Source organism: Cucumis sativus, chromosome 6 (assembly GCF_000004075.3).
Source record: "Cucumis sativus cultivar 9930 chromosome 6, Cucumber_9930_V3, whole genome shotgun sequence".
Taxonomy (NCBI): Eukaryota; Viridiplantae; Streptophyta; class Magnoliopsida; order Cucurbitales; family Cucurbitaceae; genus Cucumis; species Cucumis sativus.
Genome location: NC_026660.2, coordinates 17,642,825 through 17,656,843, shown reverse-complemented (window position 1 = coordinate 17,656,843; position 14,019 = coordinate 17,642,825). Strand labels below are relative to the sequence as shown.

The 14,019-nt window shown below is 37.2% G+C and overlaps 1 protein-coding gene across 1 annotated transcript; it reads left to right on the top strand.

Moving 5' to 3' along the window:
• On the top strand, positions 1 to 12,537 carry LOC101217370 (U-box domain-containing protein 44). Its single transcript, XM_004144195.3, has 4 exons — positions 1 to 551; positions 719 to 1,292; positions 1,373 to 1,682; positions 10,570 to 12,537. The coding sequence occupies exons 2-4, from the start codon at positions 738 to 740 to the stop codon at positions 12,165 to 12,167; spliced, it is 2,463 nt and encodes an 820-aa protein (XP_004144243.1). The 5' UTR covers positions 1 to 551; positions 719 to 737; the 3' UTR covers positions 12,168 to 12,537.
• The last annotated feature ends 1,482 nt before the right edge of the window (positions 12,538 to 14,019 follow it).

The window sequence follows — 14,019 nt, the reverse complement described above, 5'->3', positions numbered from 1 at the left end:
CTCTCCGCAACACAACCAAGAGCTCGGGTCTGTGAAAAAATGGTGGGGTCTCCTTCCATCCTCGTCAATTTTCTCTCTTTTGGCCTGCGCCTTCTCTCTCTTACGGTCAAAGACTCAAACCCACCCTCTCTCTCTCTCTCTCTCTCTCTCTCTCTCTCTCTCTCTCTCTCTCTCTCTCTCTCTCTCTCTCTCTCTCTCTTCTTTTGGTTGTTTGGAAGCTCCTGTTGCTTCCCCTAATCACATCCCTTCCTTTCTACCTCGTATTCCCCCCATCGCATCTCACTCCGACCTCAGAAAAAGTCCCAATTCCATCTCCACCATCATCAATTTCACCCCTATCCTTCTCCCTTCTTTCATGGGTGACAGCCAACTACCCTCTAGTGAAGTCCACTTTGGTCAACCAGCCCTCCTGGATTGTTTTTTTCAGGAAGTTAGTCTTGCCCTGATTCTTACCTGCTGAAAGGAATCACCAAGCTTTTGGATTTTTTTAATGTGCTTGCTTTTAGCTTCCCCTGGCACGCGTGATCACGATTGGGTCGTAGCCATTGCAGGTTTGATTTCGGGGTTATGCTGTTTTTGATTTGTTCAATTCTGAAATGTTATTTTGACGTTGTTGTGATTGTTGGGATTGGTTTTTATTTTTTTATTTTTCTTTTGAAGTTCATTCGGGTTTCTTGTGCTACTGTGTGGTTAATCTTGTGCTGGCTCTGTTTCTCAGGGCTTGAGTTATAGATCGGATGGCAGAGAGTTGGGATGGAAGTTATGAGGATTCTGGAAGTATATCTGACGAGAGTAGTTATTATGCGAGACTGCATATTGAACCTATTTATGATTCGTTTTTGTGCCCTCTAACGAAGCAAGTAATGAGGGATCCTGTTACTATAGAAAGTGGGCAAACGTTTGAACGTGCGGCCATTGAAATGTGGTTCAACGAATGTAAGGAAAGTAGAAGGAGGCCAATTTGTCCAATGACACTTAAGGAATTAAGAAGCACGGAATTGAATCCCAGTATTGCTTTGCGGAATACTATTGAAGAGTGGACTGCTAGAAATGAAGCTGTTCAGCTAGATATGGCTCGTAAGTCACTTAACTTGAGTAGTCCAGAAAATGAAACTTTGGGATCTTTGAAGTATGTTCAACATGTCTGCCAAAAGGGTTTGTCAAGGCACATCGCACGAAATGCTGGGTTAATACCTATGATTGTTAGCTTGTTGAAGAGCACAAGTCGAAAAGTCCAGTTTAGAGCTTTGGAAACCCTTAGAATTGTGGCACAAGAAGACAGTGAGTGTAAGGTTGTCATTCACGAGTTATAGTATGATTTCATTGGCATGTCAAACTCGGAGTTTCGTGAACCTCTTGTTTCATTTGGCAGGAAATGTTAGCTGAAGGTGACACTCTTCACACAGTAGTAAAGTTCCTGCGTCATGAGCGTTCAAAGGAGAAGGAGGAAGCTGTAGCTTTGCTGTATGAGCTTTCCAAGTCTGAAGCCTTGTGTGAAGAGATCGGTTCAGTTAATGGGGCAATTCTTATATTAGTTGGAATGTCAAGCAGTAAATCTGAGAACATCTCCACAGTTGAAAATGCTGATAGAACATTAGAAAACCTGGAGGTGTGTGAGAATAACATTCGACAAATGGCTGAATATGGTAGACTGAGGCCTCTTCTGACACAGATTCTTGAAGGTATGTACGTGATCTCCAGTTATAGAGTTCTCTGTAGTTATTAGTAGTTATCATTTGGTATTTGCTTCTTTTGAAGAAAGTCAGGAAGCAAACATTTCTTGTCGTTGCTTGCATGCAGGAGAGGATTCAATTTACTTAAAAAAGTATTTGTTTCCATGCTTTCTGTACAATAATTCAACATATTTATAATGAAATACAGTTGCATAAATACATGCCAAACCCCATTTTGTGGTATCCTTGTTCTAAGTTATATTTGAAAGACCCATTAGAATGTGCATGTCAAACCCGTGTTGAAAAATATTTCTGCTGGTTACCTGCTAGGCATTCTCACACTTGCCTTATGGATGTGACTATGATTCCTAGACCCTAACAATAGGAAATATTTTACTGAATGCTGTACTTCACCTTTGCCTATTATACTGGTATCAAGTCCGCTGTGGAAAGAAATTATAGTACTTTCCTAATAAAACATGCACTCTATTTTGAGAAAAATATTTAGTTTACTTGCTAGATATGTAGCCAACGTAGACAGACACATTGGACATTTGATTTGTAAGGTCTAATCTAATATTCTTTCTTTCCTTCTCTTTTACTTTTTTTTTCCCCTGAAAACGAGTTCTTGTATTTTGATTTTAGTGATATCTAGACATGACGGTTTAGTGGAGACAGATAAAAACCATATACCTGGAAAAGCGGAGTTTTGGAGTCCAATTGAAGAAAAGTTTACAAGGACACTGGGGAACTGGAGAAAATTTGTGCCTGTCCAGGAGTGCTTTAATCTTGTGTACCTTAGTCTTTGAAATCTTGCCAATTTAATTTATGTCAAGTGTTCCTAATGGTAAGGAAAGATGTACTGTCCTTAGGAAAGAAGATAATGGAATTTCTTTGAATGGCAGCAAGCAAGGGAAATCAAGTGGAAAGTAGTTTCATAATCACTAGAGTGAGTAAACTAGGGCATTGGTAATTTGAGAAAATGAATAGCCTTAGCGAGAAAAAGGGTTTTGGGGATCCACTTAAGTCTACATATCTATGGAATTAAAGTAACGGTAAATGTAGAGGGACACACCTTTCAAAGAGAACTTATGGATATGAAATGGTTTTGGGGATCCTCTTATTTTACATCTAATGTGGAAAGAGTTTATGGTTGGCATAAATCGACAAATCTATGGAATTAAAGTAATAGTTCCTCTTCGATACACCTTTCACAGAGACAGATCACTTTTTTGTGTTTTGCTAGATTGTTGTGCTGTGATGTAGGATATTTGGGGAAAGGAGCAATAAAGTGTGCAAAGGTTTGAGTAAGGACCCTAGTAAGGTTTGGTCCATAGTGCGGTTTCATGTTTTGCTATGGGCTTCAGTTTAAAGTTATTTTGTATTATTCCTTATGTATCATCTTACTTGGTTGGAAACTCTTTTTTTAAAAAGGGGCTTTTGTGGGCTTTTTTTTTGTTTTTTTTTTTTGTGTATTGCCTATATTCTTTCATTTTTTCTCACTGAAAACTATTAATTCTATAAAACAAAACCATCATATAGAAGAGAGAAAATGGAAAGAAGTGGAGAAGACTTCTGAATCCTTCGTATCTAGTATCCCTTGCAAGATTGATGATGATATGCTAGCTGAAGAAAAAGATAAAAGATAGGACGCTAAAGTTGATTATCACAATATTTATTTAGGGGTATTGATTGTGCCAGGTTTTTCCTAGCAAATCTTAAGAAATATGGGATAAGTGGAAATTGAGGGCAATAAGGAGGATGGAGATTCTAATGCAAAGCAGACTTGAACTATCCTTTCATGCAAGATTCATGGTCCGTTTGGATTGAATTAAGAAAAAAATGTTTTTCAAGAAACTCATTTTTCTAAAAATTGTTTTAAATACACTTAAAATTCTATTTTGAGTGACTTACAAACACTTTAGTTTTTTTCAAAACAACTTATTTTCTAAATTAAACACTTGAAAATGTAATCTAAACACACCATTAGTCAATGCTCAGGTGAAGAGAAAATTATGCAGCAGACTCAAGGTAGTGCAACTTGCAGTGAAGTGAGAGTTAGAAAGGCCTTTTGTTGACCTGGGTGAAAAAGGCTCAAGTGGATTTGATGGTTGAACTAGTGGCAAAAGTGACCACGTGGATTGGGATTTTTTGGATAGACTACTGATGAAGAAAGGTTTTGGCTACAAATGGAGAATGTGGATTTGGTGGTGTATCAGGAATATGAAGAATTCTATCCTCATCAATGTAGCCCCAAAAGGATTGATTCAAGCTTCTAGAGGTTAAGACAAGGGGACCCTTTGTCTCCTTTTTTTATCTTAATTGTCATGGATGTCTTTAGCCAGCTCGTTTTTAAGGGGTGGAAGGAAGCATCATTGATCTTTTTAGGGTTGGAAGGAATGAAGTTGTTTTATTGCATCTTCAATTTGTGGATGATACTATGTTATTTTGGTGTGGGAAAGAGGAGTCCTTCTTCATCCTTAACCATATGGTGGCTTTCTTTGAATAAATGTCTGGGCTAAAAGTCAGTAGGAGCAAACATAATATTTTTGGTATTAATAGTGATCAAATTAAGTTGTAGAGATGGGTGGAGGTGATTGATTGCGAGGTTGGCCTTTTTCTTTCTTCTTATCTCAGGCTTCCTTTGGGTGGAAACCTGAGCCATGACTTTCTGGGATCCTATTTGTGAGAAAATTCATGAGATCGGCGATGTGGAAGAAAGGGTTCTTTTCTAAAGCGGACAAATGAACCCTGATTAGGTTAGTTCTAAGTGGAATTCCTGTGTATTATTTATTGCTTTTCAGGATCCCTAGCTTGGTGTGTAAGTGCATTGAAAAGTATATGAAGATTTTTTTTGTTGGTAGGGGTGGATGAAGGAAGTGGATCTCATTTGGTTAGTTGGGAGGCAGTGTGCTTTATGAGTTAAGGGGGACTTAGAGATTGGTAACTTAAAAATTCACAACAAAGCTTTGTTGGCTAAGTGACTCTTAACGCTTTCTCCTTAAACCCAACTCTTTATGGCATCGAATCATCGTGAGTAAGCATGACACACATCTTTATGAATGAATGGAGAAAGGGGTAAAGACACTTAACGAAATCATTGGAAAGATATCTCTTTTGAGCTTCCAACCTTCTCTCGGTATACTCTTTGTTTTGTGGGGGATGGGAAGGACACATATTTTTTGGAGGATTAGTGGGTGAGGGAGAGGTCCCTTTCCTCTTTATTTCCACATCTTTATCATATATCCTTTTCCAAAAACTATATGATGTTGGATCTTTTAGTTGGGTATGAGAATTCCGTGTCTTTTCTTTCGGGTTCTGTTGTAATTTGACCAATTGGGAAACGGCATAGGTCGACTCTCTTCTTTCTTTGCTTGGGGGTTCAGTTTTAGGGAGGGGAGAAGAGTGTTTGTGCTTGGAGTCCTAACCCAAGTCAGAGTTATACGTGTAAATCGTTGTTCAGTTTGTTGTTGGATCTCTCCCTTCCTAGGAAGTCTATTTTTTACGTGGTTTGGAGGATTAAGGTTTCCAAGAAAGTCAGGTTATTTATCTGGCAAGTCTTGCTTGGTCGGGTTGACACTGTTAATAGGCTTGTTAGGAGAAGGACCTTAGTTGTTGGGCCCTTTTGTTGTTTGCTTTGTCGAAAGGCAGTGGAAGACCTTGATCATCGCTAGTATATGTGGGCTTTGTGGAGTTCTTTTCTGCCGGAGTTTGGAGTTAGCTATGTTGGACCTCAGAGTGTTTGTGTGATGATCAAGAAGTTCCTCCTCCATCCACCTTTTAGAGAGAAATGGCACCTTTTGTGGTTGGCTGGGGTGTGTGGTATTATTTGGGATGTTTGAGGGGAGAGGAACGATTAGGTGTTTCATGGTAGGGAAAGGGATCTTAGCAAGGTTTGATCCTTCATTAGATTTCATGTGTCCCTTCGGGCTTCAATTTAGAAGATCTTTTGTAACTATTCCATGGGCAATGTTTTACTTAATTAGACCCCCTTCTTGTAGTTTGGGAGTTTTAGTGAGTTGGTTTTTTGTATGTCTTTGTATTCTTTCATTTTTTCTCAATAAAAGTTGTTCCTATAAAAAGAACTAAAGGCAGAAGTAGCGGCCCCCTCTCCCTAAAAGAGCCTTTATCAAGGATACTTTGTGTAGAAAACTATCAATTCGCTTCGGAGGTCTAGGAAAATTGGTTGGGGGTTCTTTGGCATTTATAGGCTCTTATGGAGGCATTTTAGTGACTTGGAAGGAAAATAGAGTTGAATTCTCTAACAATGTTGGGAATCTTCTCAACCTATGTCTGTCTGCTTGAGTTCTAATCAATTGTTTAACGGGTGGTTATCTAGCACCTACAGCCCCTCTTCCAGTCAAGGGAGAGGTCACTTCTGGCAAGAACTTAGAGTTGTTTATGGGATATGTCAGGGACCGTGGTGTCTATGTGGTGATTTTAGTGTTGCTAGATGCTGGAAGAGAAATTGGGGGAGGGTGAAGCACGAAGAGTATGAAGAAGTTAAATACTTCAATTCTTAATCTTGATTTTGTGTGTATATTTTGTTTATTGGGCAAATTGTGTCTCCAGGAAAGGGATTGATGCTTTTAAGAAGGTTTTGATAGAAAAAGTAACCATATTATTTTTTATCATTTCCCCATCGCGTTGAAAATGGAGATGCTTAATTGGGCCTCTCTCCTTCTAAATTCAACTTGCATATCATAAAAAAAACTTGAAGAGTTTCCTTACCTAATGGCATAAAGAGGTCTTCAACAATATTCAAGACTCTAAGAAAAGACTCTCTGACGCTATGATGGCTCAGATGTGTTAAAAGCTAACAGGCAGTGGAATCAAAATTCAAGAGGGACAGAAACAATCTAAAAGAAGAACCGGCTAATATGATCTTAATAGCTCAAAGGATGTGGCTTCAAAATTGTAAGCTTAGATGGTTGAAAGAGGGGCATCAACTAGAAAATGAAGGAGTTATATTTCAACCATGGAAACTGCAAAGGGCCACTTGTTAACGACATAGCAAGATACAAAAACTGAGGTGGTTAGTTGCTTTTCTAATTTGTATGTTAGAACGGTTGGACACGGATTCACATTTGATAATTTGAATTAGACTCCTTTAGACTTGAGTGGGAGAAGAAACTTGAATCTCGGTTTAATAAGTTGAAGATTTTCAAGGCGATTTCATATTTGAGAAATAAAAAATCACAAATTGTATGACTTGGGGCTTTAGAAAGAATGTGAAACATAGTGAAGCACAACCTAGTTTTTGGTGTTCCACAATTTGTTTGAAAGGGAGGCATTAATAAATGAAGAAATGAGACACACAGTTTCCTTGCCCATACGAGAGGCAATGTGGCCAAAGTTTGTGATTTCAAATCCGTAAGGCTAATTACTTCCCTTTACAAACTTATAGCAAAAGTGTTGGCTAAAAGGCTTAAAAAGATCCCCTAACCATTGTTGATGATGTGCAAGCTGTTTTTTGGGGATGACAAATTCTAGATGCTATTTTGGTAGCATCAGAATATTTGGGTGATTCCAAAGCAAAAAAAAAAGGAGGCTTTCTTGATGAAGCTGGACTTTTGTTTTCTACTTTTTGATGAAACCTGACTTGGGAAAAACCCACGATAAAGTCAATTGGTCCTACTTAGAGCAGATGCAACTAGTGATATCAAAATTGTACGATTCATTAGTTGGTATCGTACGAATTAACTCGAAATGGAGGTATAACTGTTTTGAATCTAATTTTAGAGGAATTATATGTTTTGGAATATTGAATCGTATGAATCAGGTTGAATCGTGATAATCCAATTAAAGAAAAAGGAGTTCAGGATGTTGATTTACCTCCCAATAAGATTGAGGATTTTTTGGTGGAGGCTTTCGGGTCCTATTTCGAAAAAACCTTGATCCCGTTGGATTGTGCTGTGACAGCTTTAGAGTCAACTTGCCAAGAAAGAATTTTGAATTTCTTTGGAATCTTAATCCTCCAAACCACATCAAAGACCAACTAAAGTAACCCACACATACCTCACATACTGACAATCCTAAAAAGGATTTTCCTCCTTTCAACAAAGAATACAACAAAGGATCCAGTAACGAGGTCATCTTCCTAGCAAGTTTATCTATAGTGTTCACCCAACCAAGAAAAACTTGCCAAGTAATGAATTTGATTTTCCTTGGAATCTTAATCCTCCAAACCACATCAAAGACCAACTCATTAATAGAGGAGGGATCCAACAACCGCGAATATCCCTTCTCTCAACACTAAAAATGTATTCCTCCAATAAAGGAAGAAGGGAGGCAACCTCCACCATTTTCCTATTGGACAAATGAAGGCGAAACCCGAAAGAAAAGGACGTAGAGTTTTCGGACCAAACCAAGAAATTAGAGACCATGCGTTTTTTTTAAGGAATACAAATGATAAAGATGAAGAAATGCAAAGCAAAGAGGGCTACATCCCCCACCCACTAATCATCCTAGAAATACATATCCTTACCATTCCCCACAATACAATGAACCAAATGAGAAAATGAGGGAAGCTCAAGCGATATATCTTTCCACAGATTTTGGTGTGTGCCTTTAACCCCTTTAGCCACCCAATCAAAAGGATGAGTGTCATGCTTACTCACAAATTACAATGATTCTATGTCACAAGGATTCAAGCTCAAGGGCAAAACGCAAAAGCCACTTAGGCAACAAAACTCTATTTGAACCCTTAAATTATCAATCTCTAACCCTCCTTGGTTAACAGGGTGCCCAACAACCTCCCAATTAACCAAATGAGAACCCTTCCCTTCATCCACCTCTTCTTAAAGAAAATCTCTTATAAGCTTCTCAAGGTTCTTAAAAAGTGAGCAAAGGAAGGACAATAAATGAGAATGCTGCTAAGCACTGATCTGATTAGAGTTAGCCTACCAGCTTTGGAGAAGAAACCTTTCTACCACGAAGCTAACCTTTTACCGATCTTTTTAGAAATGGGGTCCAAAAAAGACGTGGCTTTCAAATTATGAAGTTCATTACTTGGATTGTAGTGTATTGTGATCTTGGAGAATATGTGCTTTGGTTAAGCAATTATTGTATTTTTTTTATAGAAACAAACTTTTCATTGATAAAATGAAAAGAGGCTAATGCTCAAAATACATGGATACAAAGTAAGCATGGAAGCTTTTTTTTTTTTTTTGGATAAGTAAAGTAAGTATGAAAGCTAGGGCTTGGCTATTTCAACTAGGTTGACTGCCCGTAGCGCCGTTCTCATATTCCAATATAATAAACAGCTAATAATCTGGAGTACAATGCACCATATGGACAGGATTACAATGAGAAAATGAAAGCATCCCAATTTAGACAAATATCATGAATGGAATAATCCATGGAAAACTTAGTTTGAGAACAGAAAGAAGAAGCTAGTAGACGAGTTTGAGTCAAAACAATCTGACCAATCATTAGACTTGTCATGGAAGACCTACTGGTTACATCCAAACCGTAGTTTTGAAATCAAAGTTTTGACTGCAATTGGACCACAGCAATTGTGCTTTAGCTGCTAATGATGGACATAGCAAAATTTGGTAGATAATGTCACAATATAAATGATGCCCAAACACCCATTGTAAACTAAAGTAGGAGAATAGCTTCCACCAACATTTGCTTGAGAACGAGCAATTGAAAATTAAGTGCTGCAAATCTTTACTGTTGGCTAAACGGAGGGGGTGTATGGAGGGATTAATAACGATACTGCAATTTATTTTGCAATGAATCGAGTGCTTGATGCCTAGAAGGAACCAAAAATTAATATCCACATCAGAATATTAATTGGGGCTCTTAGATTCCAAAGTACTTGGAAAATTTCTTTGTTAACAGGGGATGAAGCAATCGAGTGATTTGATAAGGATTTAGCCGAATATTTTCCAGACAAAGTCCAATGACCTAGCTGAAAATCAGGCACTTGAGATGGACTTGTGCTTCTATGCTACAAAGTAGTTGCTAGAGTTCTGGGAATTCCTCATCTTTTAGTTGCCTTCGAGGGAGTGAATTCCACAAACCAGTATCTGTGTCCTGATGATCATTTGTACTTCCATTAGGTAGTGAAGCAATGCGGAAAAGTCATGGATATCTCACTTTAAAAGGAAGATCCGGACACCATAAATCAAGCCAAAAGAAGATTCTTCTTCCATTTCCTAATTTAAGAATTGCTAGTGATTCAAATATGCTCCAAAATTTTAATCTACTAGCCAAAGGGCCTCTGAGCATTTAAGACAGGATTCCAGGTCGAAGGGTGAGAAAGCTTCCTTTACAACTTTTAAGTTGATGAATTCAAGTTGTAATAGTATGTCTTTTCCCTTTTTCAGAATTTGATAGTAGGTCTTTTCCAATTTCAACACTAACGTGATAAACCTGCATGTGCAAATGTATTAAAAAACACACAGTAAAGAGACGAAAAAGAGTAACTGAGTAAAAAATGCAAAAATGGATAGTTGAAAACAGAATGCAATAAACAAACTGAAATGTAAAAACGGGAAATGATATTTGAGCTTTTTATTTATTTTCTTGGATATTGCTTTTGTACATAAGTGTTGAAGATTATTGTATTATAAGAGAACTTTAAAAGGTTAAATTTTCTTTTGTTTCATCACATCTGTTGCAATGGAAATACATGTGTTTAAGCTTTTAATTTTTATTTTCAAGTATTAAAAAAATATTATGAAGCATTCGATTGTGTTATTTAATGATGTGTCTGTGTTAGTGTGTTCTTTCATTCTTGTCAGTAAAGGAAGTTCTTCAACATTAAAATGATGACTGTGTTCCTCTATCGTAGATATTGTTTTTAATGATGACTGAGTGGAGATATTCATACTATTTTGCTGGTTTTTATTTTTTTATTTTTAATGCTTTGATGGGATTGTTACAGGCCCGCCAGAAACTAAACAATCCATGGCTGCACATTTGGGCGAGCTAGTTCTAAATAACGATGTAAAACTCTTTGTGGCTCAGACTGTGGGGTCGTCTCTAATTAATATTATGAGAAGTGGTGATAAGCAGTCAAAAGAAGCTGCATTAAAAGCCTTGAACCAGATATCATCGTTTGATACTAGTGCAAGAGTTTTGGTTCAGGAAGGGATACTTCCACCTCTCGTTAAGGATCTTTTCACAGTTAGTTCGAATCAACTTCCAATGAAACTAAAAGAAGTATCTGCAACAATTCTTGCCAATGTTGTGAGCTCAGGCTGTGATTTCAATTCAATTCCAGTAGAACCTAATAATCAGTCTACACTTGTGTCTGAAGATACTATCCATAACCTGCTACAACTCATTAGCAATACCGGACCAGCTATCGAATGCAAGCTTCTCCAGGTTCTTGTTGGACTTACAAGTTCTCCTTCAACTATTTCAAGTATTGTTAATGCCATTAGAAGCTCTGGTGCAGTTATCAGCTTGGTTCAATTTATTGAAGCCCCACAGCTCGACTTGCGTGTTTCTGCTATAAAGCTCCTCCAGAATATCTCCCCACACTTAAGCCAGGAGCTAGCAGATGCTCTACGTGGTTCAGTTGGCCAGCTGAGCAGTTTATTTAGAATCATAGCGGAAAATACTGGAATCACCGAAGAACAGGCAGCTGCTGTGGGGCTTCTAGCTGATCTCCCAGAAATGGATTTTGGCCTCTCTAGGCAGATGCTTGATGAAGGAGCTTTTGAGTTGGTCTACCTTAGAATTGTTCAACTCCGCCAAGGGGAGACTAGAGGTGGCCGATTTTTAACACCATTCCTTGAAGGCCTCGTTCGAATTCTTGCAAGGATTACAAGCCTTGTACCGGCTGCTGAGTGTGAGCCTGATGCTAGAGCATTTTGTCGCAGGCACAATCTTGCTGCTTTATTCATTGAACTGCTTCAGTCTAATGGACTCGACAATGTGCAGATGGTTTCAGCCCTGGCATTGGAAAACTTATCTCTAGAATCCAAAAATTTGACTCAGATACCTACGCTTCCCGAACCTGGATTTTGTGCCTCAATTTTTCCATGTCTCAGCGCACAACCGGTTCTAACAGGGCTGTGTCCTCTCCATCGAGGAACATGTTCTCTGAGGGAAAGTTTTTGTCTTTTGGAAGATAAGGCAGTGAACAAATTAGTAGCCCTTTTAGATCACACAAACGAGAAGGTCGTCGAGGCAGCTCTTGCAGCACTATCTACGTTGTTGGACGATGGGGTCGATGTTGAAAAGGGGGTTAACATTTTGTACGATGCAGAAGGTGTTCAGCCTATATTTAATGTGTTGCTTGAAAACCGTACAGAGAACCTGATGAGAAGAGCCGTTTGGACGGTCGAGAGGCTGTTGCGCTCAGACGACATAGCAATTGAATTCTCAAATAATCCAAAGGTGAGTACAGCTCTTGTTGATGCCTTCCAGCATGGTGATTACAAAACAAGACAAACTGCTGAGCGTGCCTTAAGACATGTTGATAAGTTACCCAACTTCTCCAATATATTTCCTAATCCTAGTAATATGGGATAAACCTTGTTTCTACACCTGCTCTTGTCCAATTATTTGTGGCTTCGGTTGCCTTTGCAAATGGAATTTTCTTTCCCTTTTCTTTTCTTTTCTTCTTCTTATCATTATTTCTTATTTTGGTTTGCGAGAGAGCCTAAGTATTGAAGGTAGGTACTGGATGTATAAAGTCTTCAGTTCTTTAGTCTTATTATCAGAAATTTGGTTTGTTGAGTGGTTCTTATAGCCAGTAATTTCTTTTGTTGTTAATCAAATAAACATCATATCAAGTTCGGTAAGGCAATATTGGGGAAAGGTGGTGTTTTTCCAAGTTTTTAATTTTCTGGTGGATTTCTTGTCAATGGATTTATCGATATACTTTGCTAGATTTTATTTCTTTGACCCACTTGCCTTAATTTAGTCTCTTTAATGCTCCATTTAGTAATTTCTTCCCATGGTTGTCATATTTCTTAGGTGCCAGATTTTAAAAATAAAGACTATATTCTAGTTTTTAAAACTTTGGTTTTGGTTTTTGAAAGTACCTAACAAAAACAAGAAATTTAAAAGTTGAAGAATAACAAGTTCTTTTTTGGTAAGCGTAAAAGGTTAAGACGATACCAAATTAGCTTGGTGACTTAAATCAAACCATAATTCTCAACTTCGACAAATTAAGAATATATATATACACACTCATTGAATACTGATATTTACACATTTATACATCTTTACAGATTTCTTTACAGATTTCAACACCTCTCTTAAAGTTGTTCAAGTTGGTAGCATGAAAAGTTGGTTTCATTTCATGCTGCCTTCTATATTAAGCTTCTCCAAGTTGAGAAGCTCATCAATAATTTACTTGTAAAATAATGAAAATGATGTTACATTTATGTTAAGGGAAAATGGATGGTGAATGTAGGTAGAGATGTTAACTTTACTAGTCAATAACTTTGTATAGGTTTCTTTCCAAAAAAAATTTTAATTCTTCAAATACGTTTCTTTAGCCAAGTAAAGTATGCAAGCTGAAAGTGCAACTATCATGAAAATTTGGTATTATGAAATTCTAACTTCCACCTTGAATGATGACGGTGCCTCAACTTAGTTGAAACTCCTTATCTCTAAAGTGCTAGAATGACTCTTGATTATCGTTTATGACATAAACCATCATTGACAAATAAATAATGGCAAGTTAATCTTCAAAAGTAATTGTTCAAAATGACAAAACTACTACAAATATTTTCAAATATAGCAAATTGCAAGTTGATAGACAACGATAAACATATACTCGTGTCTATTAGTAATAGATGAACAAAGATGGACATCAATGACCCCTATTTAATGATAGATGATAGTAGTCTATCAATGTCTATCGATAAATAATCACATTTTGTTATATTTTGATTCATTTGAATGTATTCTTTCACTTGAACCCTGAAAAATTTGCACAACATCCAACAAACAAGCATTTAAAAAAGTACAAAAAAAATCACCAATTATGTGCACCTTCGGTTACAAAAGAGAGAATGTTAATACCACACAAGGAAAAATAATGAGTTATAATAAAAAAACAACAAATATTGACAACTAATAATTTACTAACAAAAGTCTTTAAAAATATAACAGAAGCGTCATGAATTCCAATCCCTGACCATACTTGATACTTTGCTGACTATACTAAATTTAGTTCATAGTTTCAGTAACGCTATAATTTCACTTCCAATAGTCTAACAAAAGTTGCCAAATGTGAACATAACAGTGAAAACATTGGTGGATTTTACATAATAGCAATAATATGACTAAATCATCTACTAAACCACCCCACACATCCATTTTCTTAAAGTTAATATACGAAATAGAAAGGGAATATCTATGCAATTAATTG

Excerpts from the sequence above, each read along its gene's own strand:
- LOC101217370 (XM_004144195.3), top strand. The coding sequence starts at position 738 with ATGGCAGAGAGTTGGGATGGAAGTTATGAGGATTCTGGAAGTATATCT. Across the intron at positions 1,293-1,372 it reads AAGAAGACAGTGAGTGTAAG|GAAATGTTAGCTGAAGGTGA; the intron begins GTTGTCATTCAC and ends TTCATTTGGCAG. Across the intron at positions 1,683-10,569 it reads TCTGACACAGATTCTTGAAG|GCCCGCCAGAAACTAAACAA; the intron begins GTATGTACGTGA and ends GGATTGTTACAG.